Here is a 14,102-nt window from a genome sequence, read left to right as displayed (position 1 = left end):
AATTGTGTCCTATACCCACAAGTCTCTTCTGTCCACCTTACCCATAAAAGTATTAGTACAAACAATTACGTACCTCGTCCAGGAACTTTTTATACTCGTCCTGACGTTGTTTACCCAGTCTGCTGCGTTCCTGTTCATGACGACCCATGTTGGCTACAAACCCGATACTATTGGGATTAGGTTGATCTGGTGCCCTCCTTACTGGCTGATTTCCATATTTCTTTATTTTGTTGTAAATTAAAAAAAAAAAATTAATAAATAATTTTAAATACATTTCAAAGTAGCATACAAAGTGTTTACAACAAAGCAGGTTATTAACAAACAACATGAAAAAATTTTTGAATTAATAAAATAATTATGAATATCCTTGATGAGCGAAAATGAGAATAAAATTAATATTTTCCATTTTAAAATCTGCCTATGTGACTTTTTCAAGGGTATATAAAATAATAAATCTATATATGAATATAAAAGCATGACAATCAAGCCATACACTATACTACAAATTTCAACGGGAATAAATCTACCATAGCTGAAGCCTCCCTGCACCCATACACATCTTCATGTGTTCAAACCTTCTCATATCTGTACACATCTCAATGAGAACAGATCCTCAAGAAAATGTTCATGCTGAGGAGTTCATAATTTAAAGATTATTTCTAATTTAAGCAAATTCATATCTTTTTTATTCAACTGTAAAGCCTAAAATATCCGACTGTAAAAGCTCTAAATGTTTTTTTTTTTACCAAATAGTAAATGAATACATTGAAGATAACTTATCAGTCCCTAGCTATCAGGGATGTTATCAAACTTTCCTGTGAGTTGCAAAATGTTGTACTAAATAAAGGTACAGTTTTGGTGAAATGGTGTGCTCAGTAAAATTGTGAAGAACATAACATTCTACTTTTATAGTATGAAAAAATATAGAGCATGCATTTATGTACAATTATAAAATAAAGCAATGAACATGAAACAAACTTATGGATAGAAATCATTAGTATATGTACATGTTTTACATAATAAAAGTAGGAGTGTAATAACAGTCAGCTATAACAATCAGCTATAACATATAAGGATGCATTACATTAAAAACACAATGGTAGATACTAGCTAATAATAATAAAAAACAAAACCATGCAAGCAGGTTGATACAGATATTATGCCATTAGTTTAGAACCATACATTAACAAATATATCCATCCCACGATGACACATAGATTTAAGTTTTGACATATTTTTTTGTACCGCTAATTTTCCTTTTTAATATCTAAATCTTCAAAGTTTAAGACCTTAAGAATTACTATTCTATGATGAATTCGACAAAACAAATCTTGTTACAGATGTATGATTCAATGTAAAGCTAAAAAGTCCCAAAATTTAACCATTTATCATTTGTGTTTCAATAATGAGAATTACGGTAAGTGCTACTAGCAGTGTAAAAATAATCTGGTGTGGTTTCCATGGATACCTGTAAATGACTATGAAAATCTTTTGTTCTTTCTTCCCGAACTTTACGTCTTGTTTTTTCATATTCCCCTGTAAACAAGACAGCACCTGGTGTTCCAAACTCCTTAATCCTTTCCTTCACTGGAGGTTGCTGCAGAAAAATAGTCTTGTTAAATCAGTGTTCCCTTTATACAAATATCTCTTTTTTTTTCCTTTTCCCAAACATTATGAGATGAAGCAAACCTAGTTTACATTCAGTACCCTATATGTTTTCAAATATACAATATAATTATCAATGAAATTGTTTCTAAAATTCAAAGTTTAAAAAAAAACCTTCCTAATAAAAAAAATTTAAAGATAAGCATTTAAACAGAAAATAAATTCTTTTTCAAAATACACAACTTGTACCCTATTCCAACATATAAAAATACAAAACAATTACATACATAAATTGTTATTTATTTACACACTATCATATGAAAAGCAGGTTAAAAAGCTAACAATAAACAATTAATTATAAAAGCCAATTAAGTTCATTATAAACAAACATAAACATTCATACAAAAAAATGAAGAGTTCTTAATTTCTTATCAAAATTTGGAAATGACTCCCAGTACACTATAAACATTAACAATGTTAGACCTTTATTAAATGAACCCTTAATGGAAATTAGTTTGGTTTATACACATGCCTGGTTTACACAGGTTATAAACATACTTCAACTGATACAAAGGGACTTTATTAAGGGTCTGTTTTACATTGGTTATAAACATACCTAAACTGATATAAAGGGATTTTATAAAGTGTCTGGTTTACACAGGTTATAAATATACTGATATATAGGGACTGTATAAAGGGCCTGGTTCATTTAGGTTTTAAAATACTTAAACTGATATATAGGGACATTTATAAAAGGCCTGGTTTACACAGGTTATAAACATACTGATATAAAGGGACTTTATAAAGTGTCTGGTTTACACAGGTTACAGACATCATACTGATATAAAGGGACTTTATTAAGGACCTGGTTTACTTTACAATGTGTCTAGTTTACACAGGTTATAAACATACTGATATAAAGGGACTTTATAATGTGCCTGGTTTACACAGGTTATAAACATCATACTGATATAGAGACTTTATAAAGGACCTGGTTTACGCAGGTTATAAACATACTGATATACAGGGACTTTATAAAATGCCTGGTTTACACAGGTTATAAACATACTTAAACTGATATAAAGGGTCTGGTTTATACAGGTTTTTTGATTATTCAAGATTCAGTTAAGACAGATTTTGCTGTTGTTATAATCCAAGTATTGTTGATGTAGAGTAATTTTCACTGAGTAACTAAAATAAGACATTTGAAGTCACACAAATCTCAAAATAATTAAATTGCATATTATACCAATGGAGTACATTTTATACACAACACACTTTGTACTTAGTACAAACAATATATCCTGATTAGAATACTACTCCATACACACATCAAACCTTAAGGACATGATCACGCCAGTCCTTCTTTAACTCATCATTCAGTTTCAGTTTACGATTTTTATACTCCCCAGACTGAGGTAAGATTCTAGGTTTCGATACTTTACTCCAGAACTCTTTGTCTCTGTTCCCAGGAGGTTGCTATGGAAACATAACATTGTACTTATGAAAATTACTGACAGAGCATTTCTAACAAAAATTACAGCTGTATAGGATGTACAAGAATGTTGTTTAAATTTGAATTCATCTAAAAGCAAATACCATCAAAGATAGCTAAAAATTTCACATGTAGGTACATGTAAGAAAATTATAAAATATCAAATTAAATGATCTGGTCACTATGCATAATTCGAACGGGGAAAATACAATTTTATCTCATAAATAAGTAAAGCTTATGAATAAACCAATTAATGACATCTACAAAAATATCTCAAAGTTAATAAATAACAACAACAAAAACTTTCTGGCTTTCTTAAATTTGTTAATCCACTATATCCCAACTATACAGGAAGTCAGCAAGGTAGCATACCCCAATTATACAGGAAGTCAGCAAGGTAGCATACCCCTATTATACAGGAAGTCGGCAAGGTAGCATACCCCAATTATACAGGAAGTCAGCAAGGTAGCATACCCCTATTATACAGGAAGTCAGCAAGGTAGCATACCCCTATTATACAGGAAGTCAGCAAGGTAGCATACCCCAATTATACAGAAGTATACATGAAGAAACAAATCCAAATTAAACAGGAGGGTAGGCAAAATAAATACTGTAAAAGTGTTAATTTCTACAGTGTTCTTATTTTCCCTATTTTTGAGGTTGACAGAAAAATGTGAAAAATAGTACCCGCAAGATTGAGCTTTAACACTATAGAACGCTTATCATGTTTTGAAACTGTGAAAATTGATACCCGCAAATATGTTCACTTGACAGAATCCGCAAAAATTAATATGTTTAAAGTATCCAAACTGTGCAGCAGAATTGACAAGGTAGGATATTCCAACTGTATGGGAGTGTAGGCAAAGAAAGATATCCCAACTATATGGGAGAGTCAGTAAAGTAGGATATCCCAACTTCATGGAAGGGCAGGCAAAAAAGGATATCCCAACTGTATGGGAGGGTAGGTGGAGAAGGATATCCCAACTATACAGGAGAGTTGGCAAAGTAGGATACCCCAACTATACAGGATAGTTGGCAAAGAAAGATACCCCAATTGTACAGAAAAGTAAACAAGGTAGGATATCCCATATGTATGGGAAGGAAGGCAAAGAAAGATATCCCAACTGTACAACAGACTTGACAAGGCAGATTATCCAAACTGTATGGGAGTGTAGGCAAAGGAGGATATCCAACTATACGGGAGAGTCAGCAAAGTTTGATATCCCAACTGTATGGGAGGGTAGGCAAAAAAGGATATCCCAACTATGCAGAAAGGTAGTTACAGAGGGATATCCCAACTGTACAGTAAAGTTGACAAGGTAGGTTATCCAAACTGTATGGGAGTGTAGGCAAAGGAGGATATCCCAACAGTATGGGAGTGTAGGCAAAGAAGGATATCCCAACTATACAGAAATGGCAGAAAAGTATGATATCTACATTGGAATGGTCAACTTTGTAGGATATTCCAAATAAATAACATAACAATGGCAATATAATTTTAGCCTTCAACCCCATTAAAACACAAAACTTGGAAATGGAGACAGCATCCTAATAACAAGACAAACATTTTTTTATAAGAATAAAAATCCCAGAAATCATTCTAAAGTTATTGTAAAGTAAGTGAGAGTGGTGAATAGATGTATACCATAACCATTTTGACAAATTTCGGTCATCTTATAAGGTAATAAGATTTTTGATTACCAATTTCAATTCATTTAAAGACTATCATAAGATTAAAAAACTATGCAAGAAAAAGGTTGGGCCTAAAACACTTAGATTTGATATCAGAAATTACAGGTAATCATTAAATAACAAATTTCTTTCTCAACGTCAAAAACAGAAAACAGGTAACAAGTTTAAAGGTTGACTGCCACACTCAATAGAATGTTGAAAAAAATTTACTGGTAACTATTTTGGACAAATTTCGCATGTTTTATTAAGAAAATGTGGTTGCAGGATAATAACAATGCATGAACATTGTCGAAAATATTAATATATTTATTTCTTAGACTGCTTCAAAACAGTCTGATTAGTTCGGGGAACCCTTGCGATCTGTAGAGAAACAATTACATGTGTATTTAGAAAGTGCCCTCATACAACAACTGCTAAACATTTGAATTTCTATCTGTCTTTATCATTCTGTATAGCAGAAACAATTAACTACAGAAAAGCATACAAGTGTTAATGCTAAATAAAGCAAAATCATCAGATAAACCATAAACACAGTTAAAAACATCACTCAGTTTTGTTACTTGATGCAGATCAGTTCTTTTACCGATTCTAAGAAATGAACCATTTCTTGGTGGGCCTCTTGTTGATATTGGCGTTTCTTTGTATCATACTCTCCAATAGGAATTATAGGTGGTGATTCCATCAACTCTCTATCTAACATCTCTTTGAAATGATTACGATCTTCTTGTTGCTTTTTATATACTTCAGTTTTCTACACAAAACCAGACACTTTTCTTTACAAAAATATCTTTTTCTTTTAATTGAATAACCCAGTTTAAAACTTTAAAATATTAAAAACCAAAAAGTAATTTTTAAGTGAACTTTTTAATAAGTCAGAGAATTAAAGAAGTCATTTTTGGGACTGATAATGGTATCAGTAAAGCAAAAAACTTTTTCATGTATACTGCTACAGAAAAAATGTTTCCCATTTATTTGAGAATTATTTTTAGTGCGCAAACATAATTTTTCATTGTTGCCAAAACAAACCTTTTCTACAAATGCTTTACAATTTTTCTTTCTCTCAGCCTGAAGTTTGCGCTGATGTTTAGCATAACCTTCGCCAACAGGAAAAATCTTCACAGCATTAAGGTTAATAGGGGTTGTAGGTTTTCTCTCTGGAGGCTGAATTGTCAAACCATGCCATCAGTTATATAAGCTCTCTCACAAATAAACACACACATGCAGTAATACTCAGTATCAAAAAGTAAATCACACACAACAGAGGAACTGACAGATTGCTCTAAGGTAAAGGGTTTAAAGAAAAACTTCATTTTAGATGATAAATATTGTGTCCATGAAGACTTTATATTTTCTATGTAATTGTACCAAATAATATAGTCATATATGTTCTTTACAATAAAGAATTGTCCAAAATAAAATACTATGGAAACAAAGACAATATTTTCAACTGATTTATAATGACAGATGTATAGACTATATCTACAAGGTGCTTGTTGTCATTAAAACATAACATTTGTCATGTAAAATCATACAAAAATTCAATCTTCTACCATTCATTTCATGACAATAAAAACCGAAAAAATTACAAAGAGACATTTGTCACAAACCTGTCTAAAGGGATCCTGAGTTTCAGCATTAGTTTCCATAGTAACAGGTTTCTCAGCAGATTTCTGCTGTAAATCAGCATAAGTACTTGGGGTAGAGTGAACACCAAATTTCTACACAAACATTTTTAGGTGAGCATTTAAAAACTTGAACAACATGTAAGTTACAAAAACAGCAAATAGTGTCATACATATGAGTAAAACATGATCAAATGACTAGAAATGATTTTACTACTACAGCTTAAACTGACATAAGTCAAACTGAATTTATAAAATAATTTGCACGTTCAGTTGAAAGATATTTGAAATTAGAAAAACTAAACTAAATGCTTTTTACAAATGTGGAACAACAACAACAACAAAAATATGTTTCCCTAAAAAAAGGAATGAAACTATGAACCATAGATTTATCCCAAATGTTAGGACACAGCATGTACCCCAGTCCACAGTACTTCTAAATCCATTTCCCAAATGTTAGGACACAGCATGTACCCCAGTCCACAGTACTTCTAAATCCATTTTAGGGGAACAAACCTTTTGTCAAATTAAGTTTTATCACAATAGTACAAAAAATGTAGTACTTTAACATCAGTCTAGGCCATTCAGTTTTTAATTGTGATAACAACTTAGTTCTTACAAACTGAGCACAAAATATGTCAATTAAGCCTCACTGAGCACAAAACATGTCAATTGAACCTTTCATAGATTTTTGTTTTATTTCTAAGAACAAGTTGCTTATTATATTAAACAAAAAAATGCTTATACCACAAAATAATTTAAACAGAAAATGTTTTTTTTTTGGCCATTAAACAGTATATATTGAATAATTGTTACTTAAGAAGAAAATGAATATGAGTACCTGATAATGATAGATGATAGGGACATTAATTTGTTAAGTAGCAGTCTTTGTAAGAATCATGCAAAATCTGAAAAATGTGATACACCCTAAAAAGGCTACATATTCTTATTTTTGTAAATAAGTTGTTTTAGGGGTCTATATTATGAAATGTGTAATAATTCCAATAGGTTATGTAAGTCTCGTTACAGTTTCAGTTTCCCTTCTGGAATTTCCGATGTAGAACGTATTGAAATCCAAAGACTGATCTACATTTTATTCTTTACTTCTGGGAAATCAAAATGCTGCATCACAATGCAAAATCTTCTATTTTATGTTTTTCTTTACATTTTTATCATTCAATTCAAACAAAATATAAAAAAATAAAATATGTAGGCTTTTCTGCCCTGAATCACAATTTACATGATTCCTCACTGGAGTGCTACTTAAAATTAAAAATAGTTACAAAATACATGTTATTAAATGACTGTTAGAACCAGCTTCCACCTGTTGGATAAAAAGTAAGAGATCAGGCCTGGGTTGCAGAAAAAATATCAAATCCTTGAGTTTTTACTCAAATCTTCAATTTCAAGTGAACTGATTGGAAGAAATTCAAGTCAAGGAAGAATTTGAAAAAAAATCTTAATTTGAGATTCTTAATGAAAGCAAACCTTCAATGTACAGCAAAGTTATTTAGAAGTAGTTGTACATCTATGGACTATTCCACCTTTCTATATCTAAATGGTCTATTTAAGTTTAGATTCTAACAGAATCTTAGAAGGCAACAATGTAAATTTCTGACAGGACCATTTCATAATCACAAGTAACATTAGTTTACATGCACTTATATTACTTGTGAAAAAGCCAAATCAAAATTAAATTTTGTTTTATTGAGAAATTTTGGATGAAAGCTACACTTTCTAAAAGGCTTGAATCCTCCAATGCAACCAATTTATTTAACATAATGAAATAGCAGTAACCACAAATGGTTCTGAAGTTAAGATTGACAAAATTTAATACAGCATTAGGACATGTCTTCTTTTTTCTAAACGTTACGACAGACTATACAGATGAAAGCTATAAATAATCACTATACATGCATTAGAGTTAAAGAATTAAGACATTACAATAGATTAGAACAAGTTAAACATAGATTTGTTACAGGGAACCAGAACAACAGTAAGAGCCTAGCAAACAGACACACAAACTGGTACCTTTTCCATAACTTCTCTATACTCTTTTTTACGTTCCTCAGCAAATGTTTTCCTTTTATCGTAGTTGTAAGAATCTATTCCGGCTATAATGCCTTTAGGATTAGAAGAATCATGCCATTCCCGACGTCCATGATCAGGGGTTTTCTGTAGTTATAAATAGCATATAAACTTAAACTCTAATACAACTATAAATCAATGTCTTACAAACATCAAGCAAAATAGCTAAATTATATCTTACTCAAGGCATTATGAACATTTTAGGCAATATCACTATCCCTTGGGCAGTCCTGCCCTCTACATAGGAAACTTTTGTAGGATCAACACCTACAATTTATCCTCCATTAACGAAGAAAAGACTATACAAGAAAAGTTTTACATTGTAAGCTTTCTTCAGTTAAACAACAAAAGCTTTGATTAAAATTCATCAGAAAATAGAGCTGTTGTTGAAAAGACTGTGCTGAAAGAAAAGAGCAACTAACCAAATAAAAAAAACATGGACTTATTACACAAAACACGCATTCTCTGAATTCCTTTCTTATGTAAACAATGTAAAGTAGGATTGTTGCAACATTTCTAATTTTTAAAAGTTCATTGTAAACATAACAAACAAAAGATTTAACTTCATTTCATCAAGAAACAAACAGCATATAACTCTGTCATTTAAATAATTCCTAAACTGTAATGAAACAAAACTGAACTCATACAAACAACTAATGAAAGTATAGATTATCCTTCAAAAAAACATTAAGTATGAAAGCAAAAGAACATTAATATCTACACAGGAAAAAATCCAAAATATGTTACATATGTTTGTCATACATTTGTCATATGTAAAGGTACAACATATAGAAAATACATATGTCTACGACGGAAGACACAATAAACTTGTGTATAAAAATCATATGGTCAATATTGTTTTTCAGGTGATTTAGGAAAAATGTATATTTTAGTGAGTTTCATATACTTAAAAACACATATTTCCACACTGGTTCCTAAGTTATTTTTTATATGTCTCCATACATTTTTTTAAACAAGATGACATATGTTGTAATTTTTCATGTGTATGATAATACAAAATAGTGGATTAAAAAAAAACATGACATGCTAAATAAACAAGAATTCACACAAACTGATTTAAAAAAAAAAAAAACAATTTTACACATAAAAATATTACACACTGCAGTTTACATGCTCTGTTGATAAGCACCACACTGTGACCACAGCATACAGTCATGCTGTTAAAAGTTTGCAAGGAAAAACACAGACCTCAGATAAAATTTGATTATAATCATCATGCCGTTGTTTGTTAACTTTTTTACGTGTCTTCAGCAGCTATAACACCTCTAGGATGAGTCCTGCCATTCATTATTTCTTTTGGGCTGCTGCTTTTATAAACAAATGTTACAGTTTTAGTAACAGGTGAAAAACAAAATCACATTTGAAGCATTTGTACAAAATTTACATTATTAGAAGAAAATAGACAAAAAATGTTAATGTAAATAACTAAGCATAAAAGTAGCAATAATTGTACGGTAATCAAAACAAACTTAAAATAAATCTGTTCAAAGGGGTAGTTCCTTACAAAAAGTATTTACTAGAACAAAAAGAAAAAAATATTGATGTAATGAAACTATTGACAAATAAAGCCTTATGTACCTTAGCCAAAACATCATTATAATCTTTCCGACGTTGTTCTTTGAACTTTTTATGGATACTTTCTTGATATAAATCCTTCCCTCCCATCACACCAGCAGGACTAGAACTATCTTCATATTGTCTTTGAGGGGTAGGGAGCTGTACAAAAACAACCAGTATAATCCTGGAAAAACTGGGGCGAATACAAAGTTGCTGAGAAGAATAATACTATCTACCAAAAACCAAAGTTTGCTTGAGTATAACAATAGCACATGAAAATAAACAGGGTCAAACCATACATGCACAATACCAGGATCATCACTATACATAAACAATAACATCAGATCTTTTCTGGTTCTTTACAATATAACACACCAAAAACAGAAACCACCATACATAGTACACCAATAATACAAATATATATAATTACTGCAATGTGTTGGTTTTTAGAAAAAAAAACATTATTGACTTTAAAACTATAGCATTATGGAAATTTTAACAATTGTGATGTGGAATTTTTTTCTCAACCCTAAAAATTGAAATTGCTTTTTCAACCAAAATGACAAAATGGAAATCATTAATTAATCATTAATACACTTGCATTTTGAGGGGAAAAAAATAAAAATAAACCAACACCAGTTTTTGTAATAAAATTACCCATTCCCAAAAAAGTATACAATGCTATTGACAATACAAACTAGTGCTACAACTGTACCATAAAAATATAACAGTGTGACAGTCACCATGGCAACCTTTTAGATACCTGAGCTTGTAATTCATGATATTCCTTAGTACGTTCTTCTTTCAGATGTTTTTGCCAATCTTCATAACGAAATTGACCAATAGGCAAACCAAAGTTGTCTGGGCCTATTTCATTACCAGAAGGGTCTCTGAACTGGTTTTAAGAAAATTTTGCATATAAAAATAATGACAAAAAAAGGGAGGCAAAATCCAGTTGAAAAACATAGTAATAAGTTTGCTATAAACAACATTCTAAGAATTTTAACTTTTATTGCAGAAATGAAAAAAAGTCCAGAATAATAGGATTAATTTTTCACATGCAATTTTTCAATTTCTCAATACAAGCATTTTCACGAAAGGCTTAAGCTTTAAGCCTGACATATGTTCGCAAGAGCAGCCAACTCCTTAATACAGTCTGGCAGCTAAGCAGCATGCTTGCTTGTGATACACACAGAAACTTCCTGTTTACCTTGTCATGCATCTCACTTCGCATTTGGTTTTCCATGTACTTCTTTAGGGTCAGGTCACGTCGTGAAAGTGGATCTTCTTCTGAGGTAACCTTTTCTCCTTTCTATATACACAACAATACATGTAAGAAAAATTCCCAAAACCCAACACATCATACAACATCAGTTAATTAAACACAATTGAAAATATTCACAATCAATCTTCTAGTTTAATATAGAAACTTTAGACCACACAGAAAGAAATTTGATATAACCCAATATATTCACTTTATAAAAAAGAAACATTTTAGACAAGTAAAAAGTAAAATTAAAGAGAAACTGATTAGGTAAAAGGAGATAATTGTGCTAGTTCAGAATACAGAAACACTAGAAGCTTTACTGACAGCCTTCACCAAGATACAACAGAATCTTATTATATCATATATTCATTTTTTAAATTAACTTCTTAGAGATGGAGACACTTGTAGGTTCATAGAAAAAAATTAATATTTTATTGAAAATATCACCTTAGAGACATCCCACCATACTTCAATCAACTAAAGCAATCACAGGCTTAATCATAAGGATGATTTTATCAACCAAAAGTTTCTTAAATTCCATGAAAATTTGACACTTAAGACAGTAAAATTACTATTCATGAATTTTGAAGGAAGATGTTTGTAGCCCTAAATCATGGATTATTTTATCTGAAAATCTCATTCCATCTCTTACAGTTTTCAAAAACATCAAAAATGGTCTTTTTTCAGCTTTTCAGTGGCTGTTTTGGGTGTTGAAAAACTACTTTAGATTATAGAATATTAAACAGACCGTGTCACCAGGATCATGATCTATCAATTCAAAGTTTGTTCCTATATTTAATGGTTTGACACTTTAATCATAATATATCACACAATTTTCTGAGTAGGTACCCAAAGAATGCTTGTAATGAAATTCCATAATTATCCAGTAATTAGCACCAGAAGTTAAATGATCATATGTGAAGTGATGGCCAAAGCTTAAATGAATTTGGTCCATATATGCTTATAAACAAATTTTTAAAAATTTTAATTGTAAACAGAAATACCAGTGTCCAGTTAGATGTTCAGTACAATCAAAACAAAAAAAAAGAAGTTTATGCATAAACCCACATAAAAATAAAAAAGCTTTAAAAGAAAAGAAAAAAACAACTGGTGAAAATATACAAAAGATTAATGTGCAGAGACAGACCACACCAGGAGTAGAGTTGTTATTGTGCGGCTACCTTAGCTAAATGCTCGTTGTATTCTTTATTTCGCTGTCTCTCCTGGTCCTTTCGTTGAGCCTCATATCTATTCTGACTCAAAGGTAGTCCCTGCATATCTTCAGGGGTATACATTCTATAGGATGGCCTATTTGCCTAAAAGATATGTGAATTCCTCCGATTCTATTTCAAAAATGTTTATCTCAATTTTTTATAAATACATGTACTTCCGAAGACTCAAAGGAAAGTAATCAAACATAAAACAAAGTATCCATTCTTTCATTACTATACTGATCTTAAAGTTGTCTTAATTGCTCATAGCAAAAATTAAATTTAAAATTTACAACTAAAACAAAGAATAGAGAAATGCAATGAGAGTTTAAACAATAATCTTTCCATATATATAACATAAGACAATAAAGATTTAACAGCATGAACATTAAATTGTAAGCACAGCTGGAAGGCAAAACAGAATATAATGTTCTGAAGGCAGTATTAGACAAACAAAGCTAGAAACTAAGATATAAATTATTTCTTCACTATTGTTACAAAAGTATAAATATACATGAAATAGTTTGACAATGTAACCAATAATGTTCCAACAATTCACAAATTGGGAACAAATTATGCTCCTCTTCTTGCTGACCTATTCCTTCACTCTTATGAGGTTGACTTTATAGCTAATCTGATCCCAAAGAAAGAACTTCATTCAGCTAGATTCTTTAATGTCAGTTTCCACTATATAAATGATGTATTATCGTTAAACGATCCAAGTTTCAGGGATTTTACACATCGCATCTACCCCACAGAACTTGAGATAAAGGATACTACAGACACTGTGAAGTCAGCCTCAAATCTTGACCTAAACTTAGAAATTGATGGTAAAGGAAAACTATTGACCAAACTTTACGACAAACGTGATAACTTTTCATTCCTTTCATCTGTGGCAACATCCCTTCAGCACCTGTGTATGGAGTTTTCATATCACAACTCGTACATTAAGCCAGAGCTTGCCATATCTTTTTTTTATGACTTTTTGTATGGCGCTAGACGACTTACAATTAGGCTTCTGGAACAGGGTTAAGTCATCACTACAGAAGTTTTATGGTCATTATCATGAATAGGGTTATGTTGCTACAAGATTGAAGTCATCACTACAGAAGTTTTATGAGCAACATGGCAGGTGTTTCTAGAAAAGCAGAGGACGTTTACCCTACCGGCACATATGGTTCATATTCCCAGTTTTTAGAGGAGAAAGAGTCACTCATTTACTTTTGTTACTTTGTATGTATTATTTTGGTTATTCTATATTCTTATTGTATTTGTCTGTTTTCCATGTCTGGTCTTTGTCCCTGGATTACATTCTTTTAATTACCGCTAGAATATTGATTCCCTTGATTACTCTTTCACAGCTCTGTTCGAAGTTAAGGTCTCCATCACCAACTCAGATAAAACACAATTTGATCAAATTAGTTAGGGTATTGTGCCTAATTGAGAAATAAGAATCACTTCTGAATGTGAGTGTGAGTTCCAAATTTCAGATGAAACACACTGCAAAGAAAGGGAGATCACCCATTTTATTATTACACAACATA

General features: G+C 31.1%; 1 protein-coding gene across 19 annotated transcripts in view; it reads right to left on the bottom strand.

Moving 5' to 3' along the window:
- Window positions 1-14,102, bottom strand: part of LOC148630236 (uncharacterized) — a 42,891-nt gene that overhangs the window by 5,212 nt on the left and 23,577 nt on the right. For 17 of the 19 annotated variants that reach the window (XM_088563852.1, XM_088563807.1, XM_088563884.1 and 14 more), the window contains 10 exons: window positions 12,529-12,663; window positions 11,291-11,392; window positions 10,844-10,975; window positions 8,446-8,589; window positions 6,400-6,510; window positions 5,819-5,953; window positions 5,376-5,543; window positions 2,944-3,084; window positions 1,469-1,597; window positions 74-220 (listed from right to left, as the gene is read on the bottom strand). In XM_088563852.1, the coding sequence (XP_088419978.1) occupies window positions 74-220; window positions 1,469-1,597; window positions 2,944-3,084; window positions 5,376-5,543; window positions 5,819-5,953; window positions 6,400-6,510; window positions 8,446-8,589; window positions 10,844-10,975; window positions 11,291-11,392; window positions 12,529-12,663 (1,344 nt within the window). The remainder of the gene's footprint in view (window positions 1-73; window positions 221-1,468; window positions 1,598-2,943; window positions 3,085-5,375; window positions 5,544-5,818; window positions 5,954-6,399; window positions 6,511-8,445; window positions 8,590-10,843; window positions 10,976-11,290; window positions 11,393-12,528; window positions 12,664-14,102) is intronic. The other 2 variants (XM_088563935.1, XM_088563943.1) reach the window with 1 other exon arrangement.

This window comes from Perna viridis, chromosome 1 (genome assembly GCF_037379345.1).
Source record: "Perna viridis isolate PV_CMFRI_1.1 ecotype Kerala chromosome 1, ASM3737934v1, whole genome shotgun sequence".
Classification (NCBI taxonomy): domain Eukaryota; kingdom Metazoa; phylum Mollusca; class Bivalvia; order Mytilida; family Mytilidae; genus Perna; species Perna viridis.
This window is presented reverse-complemented; position numbering and strand designations above follow the sequence as displayed.